We start from the raw sequence: 13,176 nt of genomic DNA on the forward strand, positions 1-13,176 counted from the left end.
ACATAAATAACTACCTGGATAAACAAAATACTTTTGCTCAAACATCCAGACAAATATTTTTGTTTAACCCCTAAAATTGCCTCTATTTTTCATTTAACCATATAGATCCCCCAAAAAAAAGGTCATATTGTATATATCTGTGTGCTTTTTATATTAACATATATGTGCACATGTAAATGAACAAGAGTTAAATCTAATAAGAACATGAAAGTTGCTTTACTATTTTAATTGCTACAAGGTTACAAAATATGAGGAAATTATGGTCTTTAAAACAATTTTCCCCAAAGTATTGAGAAAATAAACTATGAGTTAAAATGTGACCCTACATTTCTCTAGGCAAGATGATTTCATAAATGACTAGGCGTGGATAAAATGTTAGTGTTTTGTACGGTCCTAGGGTGATAAATCTAATTAAGATTAGATTTTCCCAGTTTCCAGAGGTTACAGCAGATTCAAGACCAATAAATCTATTTAAACAGGGAACAAATATAAAATCATATAATTATGTTAAGGTCTTAAAACAAATAATGGTCATTGGTACTACCACTATAAGATACAACCGTCTACTATCTAAGATCTTTTATGTATTGGAATATTTAATTTATCTTTCAACCCTAGATACATGGTCGGATAAGCCTAGCTAAAACAGAAGCTGTGTCTCTTGCTGCTATTAAAAGGCAAATTTGTACCCCCCCCCAAAAAAAAGTTAAGCGACAATAATTGTTAGCCTTCCCCTTTTCTTGAACAGTTTTCCCTAGGGAAAAAGAAAAAAAGACTTAAAGGGGAGAAAATAAACTTTCCCTCCAGCACAATACTAAATAAGCACTATATCCATCTCCCTGAATAAAGAAGAAAATAAATTCAACTTTGGAACTCTGCCATTGAGCGGCGGCTCTTGCAAAGGGGACAGTTTGCTATTAATTGTTAATGTCGTCTGCCATTAGAGGGCACTAAACAGCTCCAGATTAATGCCGCAGTGGAGGGAAGAGAGAAAGGAAGACGGGAAAAGAAAGAGGGAGAGAGAGCACCAGCAGAGTCAGGAAGGGGGGGGGAGAAAAAGAAGTGGGTGGACAGGAGGGAAAGAGAAGAGGGAAGAGAGAATAATTCTGTAAAGATTAAGAAGGATGTGGAGCCCAGAACCGTCTGAAGCGAGCAAAAAGCCAGCCCCCACCTTGTCGCCCCCGGGCCGCCAACGCTCCTCCCCTCCCGTCCTCAGGACGGTAATTATAAAGCGAAAACCAGCGGCGAGGTCACCGGTTTTTACCAGCCTGCTGCACCGAATGCGCGCGGTGCAGGTGCGGCGGCCGCGGGGCTTTGTGATTCATGCCCACTTTCAAAGGGGGGCTTGGGCCCGTCTGAGAGGCACCCAAACAACTGTCTTCTAATATTAGCACGGCTGCATTTCGGGATCTATTATAGTCTGTCCAGACAGATCCCATTGTAATGGGATCTTTTATTAAAAGATTAGCACTATCTCCTGCAGTTGGTGGAAAAAAATCTGTTATCACTGAGTTATTTGCAGTTGTGGAGGGGGCGGGAAGGGGGTAGTAGGAGATCAGGGGGAGGGTGGTTTGGGCCGGGGAGGTTGGAGGGGGCAGCGAAGAGGGGCGGATTTGAAATCCGTAGAACAAATCCCAGTGACCTGCGAATGTCCAAGAATTTCGTCTGCATATTTCGCTGTCTGTTGTCCTTGGGGCTCCAGAAGCGAAAAGAATAGAAATTTAAAAGGCAGCTTTGGAATAAACAATATAGCATTTTCCGTGAAGTAATCGTTTTATATAAAGGAAATATCGCCTCCTCAGTTTCATTCAGCGGTGCCAAAAATGTTATAAATGAGAGACCCGCCAACTTTCAGCGAAGAATGCCAGGCACTGTGCTTAATAAACTGAGGCTACAGAAGTTCATTATGGATGTTGCAATCTTTTTTATTCCGCGAAACGAGGGGGAAGGGGGGAGCGGATTCAGAGACACCAAGAAGGAGACTGGGAGAAACAGAGACACACAGGACAGAAACCGGGGAGTCTCCGAGCCGGGGGAGGGGGGCAGACCGCCTACGTCGGCGCCCAGGCTCCGGGCTGCAACTCCAGACGCGGCGAAGTGAAAGGGGAGAAAAGAAAGGGAGAAGGCGAGACTGTGATGGGGGGAGGACGGGCCTGAGGTGTTAAACATTTTTGTTGCTTCTGACTCGTCGAGACCCAGGGCCGCGTATCGGCCACGCTCAGTCCCGGTGGAAAGTGCCGGGGTTCCTGGCTACAACTCTGGGCCGGGGGTGACCGCAAAGTAAGGCACGCACAGACCCAGACACGAAACCTCGCCGGCTCCCGCGCCCAGGTTGCTGGGGCCTAAAGCCGCAGCGCGCCCCGGCGAAGCCGCGGGGCCGGCACGTTCCCATCCGACTGCGGGAGGGGTATTCCAGCAGCTCGCGGCTCTCCCGGCATTTGCAAAGTCTTTCCGGAGCCGGGCAGCGGCGGTGCGGAGACAAACTCCCGGGTTCCCCCAGCGCCGCCCGCTGCCTCCTCCAGCGCCCCCACCGCGCCCCCCACACACACACCCCCGCCACCCTGGGCGCGCCCGCGCTGCCTGCCAGCGGCGGCGTGCAGGACTTGAAGTGGGTGTTCTTCCTCCCCACCCCAGCGTCGCCCCACCCCACCCAGTCTTCCCTCCCTCTCGGCTCCTACGCAAATAAGAACTCGGCGATTCCCCTCCTGCCGCTTTGATTTCGGGCACCTCCAACAGATAATTGGGAAGGGTTTCCAGAAGGTGGGAAATGTCACCTGATTCACACTGAACTTTTAAAAGCGCCCCACCCCCAAGGAGCCGCGCACACCCTCGCTTGCGGCCGCCCTCCCACTGCCCCACACACTGGGAGACCGCCCACCGCAAACCGCGGAGACCCCCGTCTAGATTTAAAGCGCGGCTGCGCCCGGCTTCTGACGTCCATTGAATCGCGCGGGCGGCCGGCGGCGAGCGCGGGGCTGCGCCGGGATCGCTGCGCCCTCCGCCGCTCGCCTTGCTACGCGTGCCGCTCGTTCGCACCACCCGCCACCGCGCCCGCTCCCCACGCCGCCGCGCTCTTCGCCCCGCGTCTGCCCCCAGGATGGTCCGTCCCAAGCACCAGCCCGGCGGGCTTTGCCTCCTCCTGCTGCTGCTCTGCCAGTTCATGGAGGACCGCAGCGCCCAGGGTAAGTGACTGGGGATGCGCTGAGGGGGAGGAGGTTCGGCTCAGGGCAAGGGCTTGTACTTTTCTGTGGTCCCCACTTGGTCTGTTCTGAGAAAGGCGTCCCTCGGAAGATGTTGGACCAACTTAGAGACTCCAGGATGGAGAGAAGTGGGGAAACAAGGCAGTGACACTTTAGGACCGGGAGCCGAGTTTAGAGCGCAGTTATCCTTAAAAAGGAAAGGGAGTGAACCGGAGTCTCTCTCAGTAGTTAGGGTTAGATGCTCCGAGTTCTGGACATAATGAGTTTAGATGTTATCTCTCCCCTTTTTGGCTCCGAAGAAGGGGACAAGCATCAGTAGCCCGGAGATTTCAGTCAACCCATTTGCTAACCTCTTTCCCTCCCACATCTTTGGATACTTTAAAAAATGACGGATTCGGCGCGTGGGGTGGGGTGGGTCCTGAAATTTATTCGGTGGCTGGGGGACGTGGTTTCAGAAACTTTGCCCAAACTTGGAAGTGTGGGTGCTAAAAATTTAAGAGGGAAGTAGCTTTCTGCCTAGAGAATGCTTGTTCCAACCCCCTCTCCCGAACCCTGGAAAAAAAAGAGAAGAAAAAAAAGGACCCAAATTATTACCCCGGAGTGTTTCGAGTAGTTTACAATTTTTTTCCTCCTTTGACTCATTTCTCTGTTAACTTTCTGTAGAATAGTAAGGAGCCCACAACTGATTTAAATTCTGAGATCCGTTGAAAGCAAATTTCTAAAGTTTGTTTTTCTAAATTATATTTGTTTTTTTCAGTCTTTAAGCAGATTTAACAATAATAGTAGTAGCTTATGGTCTAAATATTGTTAAAGTTATATAGATGATTCATTAGAAATCTGCCTGCCTGACCCACATCCGAACATTAAAAAGGGGGAAATTGCTCGCAAAGATTTCTTGGTAGGTACGAGATAGGTATGTGTGTACGGTGAAATGGTAGGAAGCTTCCCCCTCCCTGTTTCCCCCTACACTTTTCTTGAGACAGACGTGTAACTTTCCTTGCTCTAACGTTAACATTTTAAGTGTGTTGTCAACTGCCCCCCCGGGCACTGCCCCTCGCTGTCTGCACTTCACTCCTCTGAGTTGCCCGCCTTTCGGGGCGAGGCGCTGCCTGGTGCCGGGGACGTGGGCGCCGCAGAGAGCAGCCCTCGGAGATTTCGAAAGATCGCAGTGGCCGCGGGCGTCCTCTGGGTCTGGCGGATTGCAAAACGGGCCCGTCGGGCGGGCTGCGCCTCGAGGCCGTGCGGGGCAGCTCCGGGCAGGAACCGGTTGCTTTTTTGCTTTCATTTTTCACAAATGCCTCTTGCTTGATTTGTCCCTGTGTGTTGTGTCTGTATCGGTCCCTCTCCCTTTCTTTCTCTCTCAAGTTCTACTTTCTTAACCCCTGTCACAAATAATACTCATAACGCCTACATGAAACCAACATGTAAAAACATCCGTCGCATCCTGTTTTTGTCAAGTTCTTTAATCTGCTCTTCGAGTCGCTGCAGGTTATGAAATGGGACGAATAAAAGTAAACAGTCTAGTAAAAGTCAATGCAAGCTGCACGTGTTGTGTCTGGGTCACTGGTAACTGACATTGATATGGCTGGGGCACTCTGGCTTCTGGCTCTCACCCTCCCTCCCCCTGGCCCACTTCCCACCTCTTCAATCTGGGTTTTTTCCCCCCTCTCTCTTTCCCGCCTTCTTCCTCCCTTCATTTATTTTCTGCTTGTCTCTCCTGTATGTCTCTTCTCCTCTATGCTCTTACCTCCCCATCCTGCTTGGTCTCCCCCTGCTTGCTCGTTGCCTCCCTAAAACTAACTTACATCTCACCCACCTCCCCACCCCTGCCTCCTTGCAGCTGGGAATTGCTGGCTCCGCCAAGCAAAAAACGGCCGCTGCCAGGTCCTGTACAAGACAGAACTGAGCAAGGAGGAGTGCTGCAGCACCGGCCGCCTGAGCACCTCGTGGACAGAGGAGGATGTAAATGACAACACGCTCTTCAAGTGGATGATTTTTAATGGGGGCGCCCCCAACTGCATCCCCTGTAAAGGTAGGACTCTTCCTCCCTCCATTGCCGGCCCTCAGTAGAGGGCGTCTTACCCTCAGCTTCCTCACTGACCAGCTTTGTTGGAGGGGAGCTGCCCCTTATCTTCCCCCAGCCCTGGTAAGCCATTCCGGTTGAATCTTACCTGTTACACACTACAGACAAAAAGGAGGTCAGCAGAGGTCTGAGACTTCTTAGCCAAGTGTGGTAGTGAAGCCAGCCACCCCACCACTCTACCTGAGAGAGTTTTGGATATGGGGCAAAGCCTACTGTGCTTTCCTCCCCTCTACCCCTTCCTCAACTTCTAAGAGAGAGCCTGGGGCCCTCGGTCGCAAATTGATGGCTGCAAGATTGTGATTGCGCAAGGCCCCTGAAGTTGTCCTGGCTGACCTGCATACTGCCTGGCCCCCGTTTTAATCCATGCCTCTTTCCAACTGGTAGAAACGTGTGAGAATGTGGACTGTGGACCCGGGAAAAAGTGCCGAATGAACAAGAAGAACAAACCCCGCTGTGTGTGCGCCCCAGATTGTTCCAACATCACCTGGAAAGGCCCAGTCTGTGGGCTAGACGGGAAAACGTACCGTAACGAATGTGCACTCCTCAAGGCCAGATGTAAAGAGCAGCCGGAACTGGAAGTCCAGTACCAGGGCAAATGTAAAAGTAGGTCCCCTCCTCCAGCGCTCTAACACTGAGATAGACCCACTAAGAAGACCTTCTGGGGGATGTGTAGTCCACAGTAAGAGCCTAACAATAATAGTAATGGCACCAAATAAAGGAACTCTTTTCTAACTTTTAAAGCTCCTTAAGAACAATGAAACAACCAACTCCCACCTCTTCAATCTGGGCTTTTCTCTTGAAGAGTCATAGATTTTTCTCTTGAAAACCACGGGGCTCCCAAAGTACCCTTTGCAAGATGGACACTTCGTTTCATGATTTCCTTGATAACTTCAAATGCTTACTCTCTAAGGACCAGAAGGTTCTTATTAATGTGTGTTTCCCTCTTCGTTTCAGAGACCTGCCGGGATGTTTTCTGTCCAGGCAGCTCCACGTGTGTGGTGGACCAGACTAATAATGCCTACTGTGTGACATGTAACCGGATTTGCCCAGAGCCCACCTCTTCTGATCAGTATCTCTGTGGAAATGATGGAGTGACCTACTCCAGTGCCTGTCACCTGAGAAAGGCTACCTGCTTACTGGGCAGATCGATTGGATTAGCCTATGAGGGAAAATGTATCAGTAGGTATTCTGGATTGAGGAATGAAAAGAGAAAATAGGAGCAAAAAGGATAGTTTTAGTGTTAAAACTGTGGGGTTTACCAGTAATTAAGCCCAGAGCCTCCCCCAAATGCAAAGAAAAATACTCTCCTGTGATCACAACATTCCTCAAGGAAATCGTTGTCTTCCGGAAGTGTTCACATATATTTTCAAATGCCAGCAAAAAAACAGGAAACAATTTTCTGTCTTAGAAAACTTAGAACTCACTCAGTTTTACACATTCTTTTTAAGTGCTAGACTCGCCAGAAGCAAGAAATAATTGCTTAACAGTTCTTAAAATCTGTCATTAGATTCTGATAACTGATGGAATTCATTTTTTTTTTTTTAAAGATCCCACTGTGGGAAGTCATATTTAACTCGATACTGTGAAATCCCGTTCCAAAAAAAAAATACTATTTTCATACACTAGTATATAGGAAACTGCGGGTTTGTGTGTGTGTGTGTGTGTGTGTGTGTGTGTGTGTGTGTGTGGTTTTTCGGATTTTATTATCTGGCGTGCATAATACCTCCTCTTACTGTGCAAATCTTCTGGACATGTGTTATGTCATTTATGTTTCTTGATGAGGAAGAGAGAAAGGGAGGAAAGGAGGGAAAGGAAATGTGAATTTACTAATCCACAGTTATGTTATAATCCTAGAAACAAGTCTGTGAAGATATCAAGTGCACTGGAAAAAGTGTTTATAGAGTTCCAAGTTGGCTGAGATTCGGTGCCCTCTGATGACTATACAAAGTAAGTCTGAGGAACCTGTCTTGTGCCAGTAAACCCCACCCATGTAGTGATCTTTGCTCCTATGAAGGCACCACTCCTCAGATTCGTGCTGGAAATATAACCTCCGGGTCACAACTGTAAAGTCGCGATTTTTAAACTTGCTGCAGTGTCTGGGCTTTCCTAGGAAGCCTAGAATGGAGATGAAAGCACAAAACCTCCCCACCATAAACCCTTTTCACTATTCAAAATTCCGGAACCTCTAAATTCACCAACAATTCGTGATCCACAGAAAATTCTAGGAGATATTGGCTTTAAAGCTTTGTCCAGCTGATCCTGTTAGGTTGCCTCAAAACCTATTTCAGTCATTTGTCCTAATTCTTTACTTTATGTGGCACCTTTATTAACACTTGGGTCCTGAAGGCTTAACTTATTTTAAAAGTTTTTTTTCAAAGACAGCTTTGTATTATCACACAGGGGCTGCTGCTTTTCGCAGTTGCCTCTACTAACTCTGAAATAAGGACCCAAAGCAGTTATACCTAGAACACAAGAGCGCTTTTTATCTAATTTCAGGAATCTGCCCGTAAAACCTGAGCCATTGATTCTTCAGAACTTTCTGCAGTTTTTGACTTCATAGATTATGTTTTTTTTAAAAAAGTTTTTTTAAACTTATTGCATAACAGCAGATGCCAAAAACAAAATCAAAAAAAGCATCTCACTGCAAGTCACATAAAAATGCAACGCTGTAATATGGCTGTATCAGAGGGCTTTGAAAACATACACTGAGCTGCTTCTGCGCTGTTGTTGTCCATATTTAAACAACAGCTCCCCTGTATTCCCCCATCTAGCCATTTCGGAAGACACCGAGGAAGAGGAAGAAGATGAAGACCAGGACTACAGCTTTCCTATATCTTCCATTCTAGAGTGGTAAACCCTCCACCAATGTTCAGTGTTGATATAGCCTTTGGGCAAAAAAAAAAAAAAAAAGAGAGAGAGAGAAAAAAGAAAGAAAAAAAGAAAAAAATATATTGTCCATACTGTAAATAAGTGTATGCTTATTTATTTGGGGGGAAAACTATACATAAAGGACCTTTGTCCTAAAGCTCTCTCCCATGCCACCTTGTTACTCATTGGACACGGAGAGGCAGTCATTGTGAGGTCTACTGGATGAGGCCCATAGTTGAGACTTGTAGACATTTATTTATACTGTGTCATGTTTTATAATTTATACATAAAATGTCTGGTTGACTGTACACCTTGTTTTTGAAGAAATTTATTCGTGAAAGGAAGAGCAGTTGTTATTTATTGTGAGGTCTCTTGCTTGTAAAGTAAAAGCTTTTTTTTCCCTTGTAAACCATTTAAGTCCATTCCTTACTATTCACTCACTCATCTGTCTCCCTTCATTTCACTGTTGTTAGACTCTTTTCCACTTTAACAAACTTGCATGTCAGTTTCTGTCATGTTTATTTATTGGATTCTCTGCTGCCTGTTCTGTACATACATGATCCTTCGGGTTTTGTTTACAAGGAATCTTGACTGACCAAAAGGCATTATAACTGACTCAAATAGAAGGTACAGAGGATACATCTTTGAGGAAACTCCTACTTCAGTTCTCTTGGGATGAAGACATTTGTGAGAGAGGGGTGATAGCAATGTTAGACTTCTAATAATGTACTTTTAAGATGTTTCAGATCCAAAGAAATTGTGTGATATGGGTGTGGAGAGACTGAAGGAAGGGGAATGCTTCCCATTCAACCTTTCGTTAGGTGTTTCCTTTAAGCTAGTCTGCTGTACCTTTTAAATTAGTTCTTTTTCAACAAATGTCTCACTAAAAGTTATATCAAAGCTTTATCAGTTCAAGTTTCTTGCTTTTCATAATACTTTTTTCTGATGCAATTTTATATTTTCAAACATGGCAAGTTAAATATAAATTCATTTAAATATATAGTTTTGTACTTTTCTACCATGTAAATGTGCAATGTATATAAAAGTTATAATGTGTATTTGTAAATAAATGATGAGTGAAAAAATAAAAAAATTTTAAAAAGCCAATGGTCTCAATTGCTGCTGATGTCAAGTTGTTTGGGCTTTTGAGTAAAAATGTATTTAATACGTTTGCTGAGAAGGAGTTATCACTGAAACTAAGTGGCCAAGATAATAGAAGCTCCAAAGCAAGGCAAATTACAAATCACCTCAGTGGAGTTTGAAAGATAAGGGATCTGAGGTCCAGCAACCCCTTTGTAGGAGCGACAGCATACTTGTCACAAACCACAGGAGCAAAGTGACTGCAGATGTGAGTTCCTCCCTGCAATGTAGGGAACCTAAACTTTCCTCTTTAAAAACACCATCTTAGTTGTTGCAAGCTCATCTTCATAGCCATGGGCACCCTTTATGTTTTCTCATCTAAATAAAGTAGATCTTAGACCTTTGAAATACAGCATATCACAAGGAAAACTGTAATTAGACTAATATTTAATAAGCACATTCTAGAGATCATAATATCAACTATGGGCATAGTGTTGCAATTCTAGAGACTTGGTAAGGTGAGGATGGGGTTGGGGTGGATTTCCACAATGATGTCCATGTTTCATAAAGACTGAATGACACTCTCAAGAGGACGTGTGTCAATATTTTCCAATTAATGTTTGACAGCCAAATCATAGAACCTCGGCTTGGCATTTGGGGTATCAATGGTCCCTGTAATAACACTGTCATAAATAACTAAATAATCAATACAAGTTTCCAATTCATTGCATGCTAATTCATTGCCTAAGGGCATTAAAAATATCAAAAGTGCAAGATGCAAAGAAGGGAAGGTTGATACTATGGGAAGGAAAGCACAAAGAACGCTCAGTATTGCCAACATTGCTAAACACTTTTTTCTTTCAAAGTTTCTATGACCCAAGTTATTTTTTAAAAGTTTAAACCATTTGTGAACACTCTCTTTAATATAAATAACTTAAAAATGATTATAGGAGACTATCAGCTCTCAACTGTGGTCACCAAATGAGAAATTTGGTGGAGAGAGAGGGACCTCTTGGGTATACAGAGTTTGCATAATGATTAAGAGTCTGTAGAATTTTGTTAGCCTTCAGCCCTAGGTTCCCAAAGCTAGAAGACAGATGCCGAAGAAAAACAGACTTCCATTAACCACAAGTAGACCAGAGCTATAACTGGTTCCCAGGAGCTACTGGCTTGCCACTAGGGATTGGCTCTCAGAGCTCGCAGACATGGTTTCACAGCCTCTCCTGGAGTTGACTTCCTACTCTGCCCCGGGATGCTACAGACATTTTAAAGCTGCCATTGACGATGAGAGTAAAAACATTACATTTAACAGGCACAGATGTGTGTCTTGACACGGGGAAGTGATAAAATCAACAGCTTGCCTTTAAAACGACATTCAGATTATTTAAAATTTTTATTTCATATTTGTCAGCATCAATCATTCAAGCAGAAAAAAAATTCCATTTTTCTTCTTGGAGTTTCCTACTTTTCCAGTAATCCTGCATTGGGTTAATTAGTACTACAAAATAGAAGTTTCTTTTAAAATTAAAATTAGATTAATATTATTAGGCTATTGTTAGAATTTCAACTATGATTCAAAAAATCTAATTCACTTAGATGTATAATATGATTAATAGAAACATTTCTAGTAACTAGCTATAATTAATATGAATGACTACATCCTAATCATTATTAGGAATTGCAAAATATCAAGTAATAATGAAAATGTAAGAAGTCTAAATTTCACCAGATGTCCACTTAAGATTTTTATATGCTATATGGGTGTGGTTCCTAGAGTATGGCAAAAATAAAATCTGGTGTAATTAGAATCATTGTCAAACATGAAAGCTAAAAGCAATACCTGACCTTAGACTGGCTTCTGTATCTAAATAGGAAAATGCTATATATTGACAAAATTGGAATATTGTCCATAGATTAAAGTACTATATCAATGTCAATTTTACTGAAATTGATTACTGTGTTACATAAGAGAATATTCATATACTTAGGAAATATACATTGAAATATTTAGAGGAAATGGCCAAAACTGTGTATAACTTACCCTTAAATGATTTAGAAAGAAAAAATATAACTTTATATACTCCCCCTTTTGTATTCAAAGAAAGAGCACACAAATAATAAAAGATAGAGTGAAATTTAACGGTAAGTGAATTTGAGTAATAGGTATATGGGTATTTTTAATACTATATTTTTGCAACTTTTCTGTAAGTTTGAAATTATATCCAAATACAAGTTAAAATTTTTTAAAAGTCATTCTCACAAAGGAGAGGTGCATAGTAGACTGCTTCTCCCATTCTCTAGAAAAGCAAGTGAAATATCAGTATCATTAAAAAAATAATTTTATGTGACCAAATACTGGAAAATAATTCCAGTGACTACCAAGACTACTTAAAGGATCAGAATTGGCAACGAGAATTCCTGACACCTAAACAACACCCAAATTAAAAAATTGCCTTTTCTTTTCTGCAATCATCTTAAAATTTAGAGTAAATAGTAGCTTTGCTAAAACACTCCAAACACCCAAAACCCTGGTTCTCTACTGCTTGCTGCATATTATTTGGACAAGTAATTTAACCTCTCTGTGCCTGTTTCCTCATATATGTATCCAGAATAATGAAAGTGTGTCCCTCATAATAATGTTGAGAGGATTAAAAGAAATAAGGTATGTAAAGTACTTAGATCAGTGTCTGGCACATAAAAAAGCAAGTGTCTTCTAGGCTTATGAGAATTGTTAATTAAACAAATGAAAAAATTGGAATTGTAGCTCATCAACACGATGCAATGAATGAAAAGTGACACCAATCAAGACCAGAAGCACAGTGTAAACAATTTTTTTAATGGAGGGTAAATATAATTTAGAAATATTTTATCCGTGTTAGTGTTTAGCAAAACATCACGAAGTTTTAGGTGCTATAGCAAAAGTGTACAGGTTTTTTATTATCAGAATAACAGGTTATTTCCTATGGAAATTTAAAAAATATTCACTCACCTACCAACATTTTCAAAGCCACAAAACATGTCTTTTGTCCTCTTATTCATATAACCAACATAATCCCAGTAGTAAACTAAATTAAATCAATCTTCTTTACTTTTGATACATGAGGACTATACATTCCTAAAGATAGTAATAAATTGTTTCCAAACTATCAAAAATCCTAATGTAAATTATACCATTGCCAGATATAAAAAGATGATATATTATTTAATTAATAAATTCATTTATTAAAGAACATTTTTCAAAACCTGGGCCTTAATTTGTTTTTCCTATTCCGCTTTCCATTCAAATCAGCACACGGTCATTCTTCAGCCAGAAGTTGTCATGTAAATAGACTCCAGGCATGCCTGCCCTGCGTATTCAGCAGACCTGCCCAGACACGTCCGAATCTCAGCTTCTATTTAGCTGGAATCCCCCTATGAGTACCGGATGGTCCCTGGGCTTTGCCCTCCTTGGTACTCAGATATCTTGGCTGGTACCATCAAGATTCCTGTGGCTGAGTCCTTTAGACACTTAAAAACATATTCTCTGGATTACACTAAATGTAGTCCTGGCAGAGCTATAATTTGTCATTTTTCTATTTTAAGAATATGCCCCAAGAACCAACTGGTACTGTTGGGAGCCAGATATACTCCCACCAAAAGTCTCTTACATTCGTTCCCTAAGGACGCAGTTCTCTGGCTGAAGAGCGAGCCTAAGCTTTTCTCAAGAATTTGGGGCAAGCAAGAAATTAGAGGCAAAGTTACAATCCTGGTGAAGTAGAGCATTCTCTACATCTATTCCAGGTCCAAGAAAGGGATCTTGATACATCTCTATCTTTTCCAGCACCCAAAATTGTTGGGATAATTTCATGATCATAAAGCATCCCGTAAACAATGGTGGCATTTAAAGAGCAAGGTGAAGGGCAGTCGCTATAACTTCTTGAGATTGCTATGGGCTTACTGTCCAGT

The 13,176-nt window shown here is 42.8% G+C and overlaps 1 protein-coding gene across 3 annotated transcripts; it reads left to right on the top strand.

Moving 5' to 3' along the window:
* The first annotated feature begins 2,731 nt into the window (after positions 1-2,731).
* FST (follistatin) lies at positions 2,732-7,169 on the top strand. Of its 3 annotated transcripts, XM_039869927.1 has the most exons (5): positions 2,732-3,182; positions 5,041-5,232; positions 5,668-5,886; positions 6,238-6,462; positions 7,138-7,169. In XM_039869927.1, the coding sequence occupies exons 1-5, from the start codon at positions 3,098-3,100 to the stop codon at positions 7,149-7,151; spliced, it is 735 nt and encodes a 244-aa protein (XP_039725861.1). In that variant the 5' UTR covers positions 2,732-3,097; the 3' UTR covers positions 7,152-7,169. The 3 variants fall into 3 exon arrangements, with proteins under 3 accessions (XP_039725861.1, XP_039725859.1, XP_039725860.1); XM_039869925.1 differs by lacking the exon at positions 7,138-7,169 and having other exon boundaries at positions 6,238-6,575; XM_039869926.1 differs by lacking the exons at positions 2,732-3,182; positions 7,138-7,169 and adding an exon at positions 4,273-4,766 and having other exon boundaries at positions 6,238-6,577.
* Positions 7,170-13,176: the final 6,007 nt, after the last annotated feature.

Source organism: Pteropus medius, unplaced genomic scaffold, assembly GCF_902729225.1.
Source record: "Pteropus medius unplaced genomic scaffold, Ma_sr-lr_union100, whole genome shotgun sequence".
NCBI classification, from domain to species: Eukaryota; Metazoa; Chordata; class Mammalia; order Chiroptera; family Pteropodidae; genus Pteropus; species Pteropus medius.

Bases quoted from the DNA above. Each gene is read 5' to 3' on its own strand.
- FST (XM_039869925.1), top strand. From the start codon at position 3,098: ATGGTCCGTCCCAAGCACCAGCCCGGCGGGCTTTGCCTCCTCCTGCTG. The intron at 3,183-5,040 runs GTAAGTGACTGG...GCCTCCTTGCAG, and splicing joins GGAGGACCGCAGCGCCCAGG to CTGGGAATTGCTGGCTCCGC. The intron at 5,887-6,237 runs GTAGGTCCCCTC...TCTTCGTTTCAG, and splicing joins GTACCAGGGCAAATGTAAAA to AGACCTGCCGGGATGTTTTC.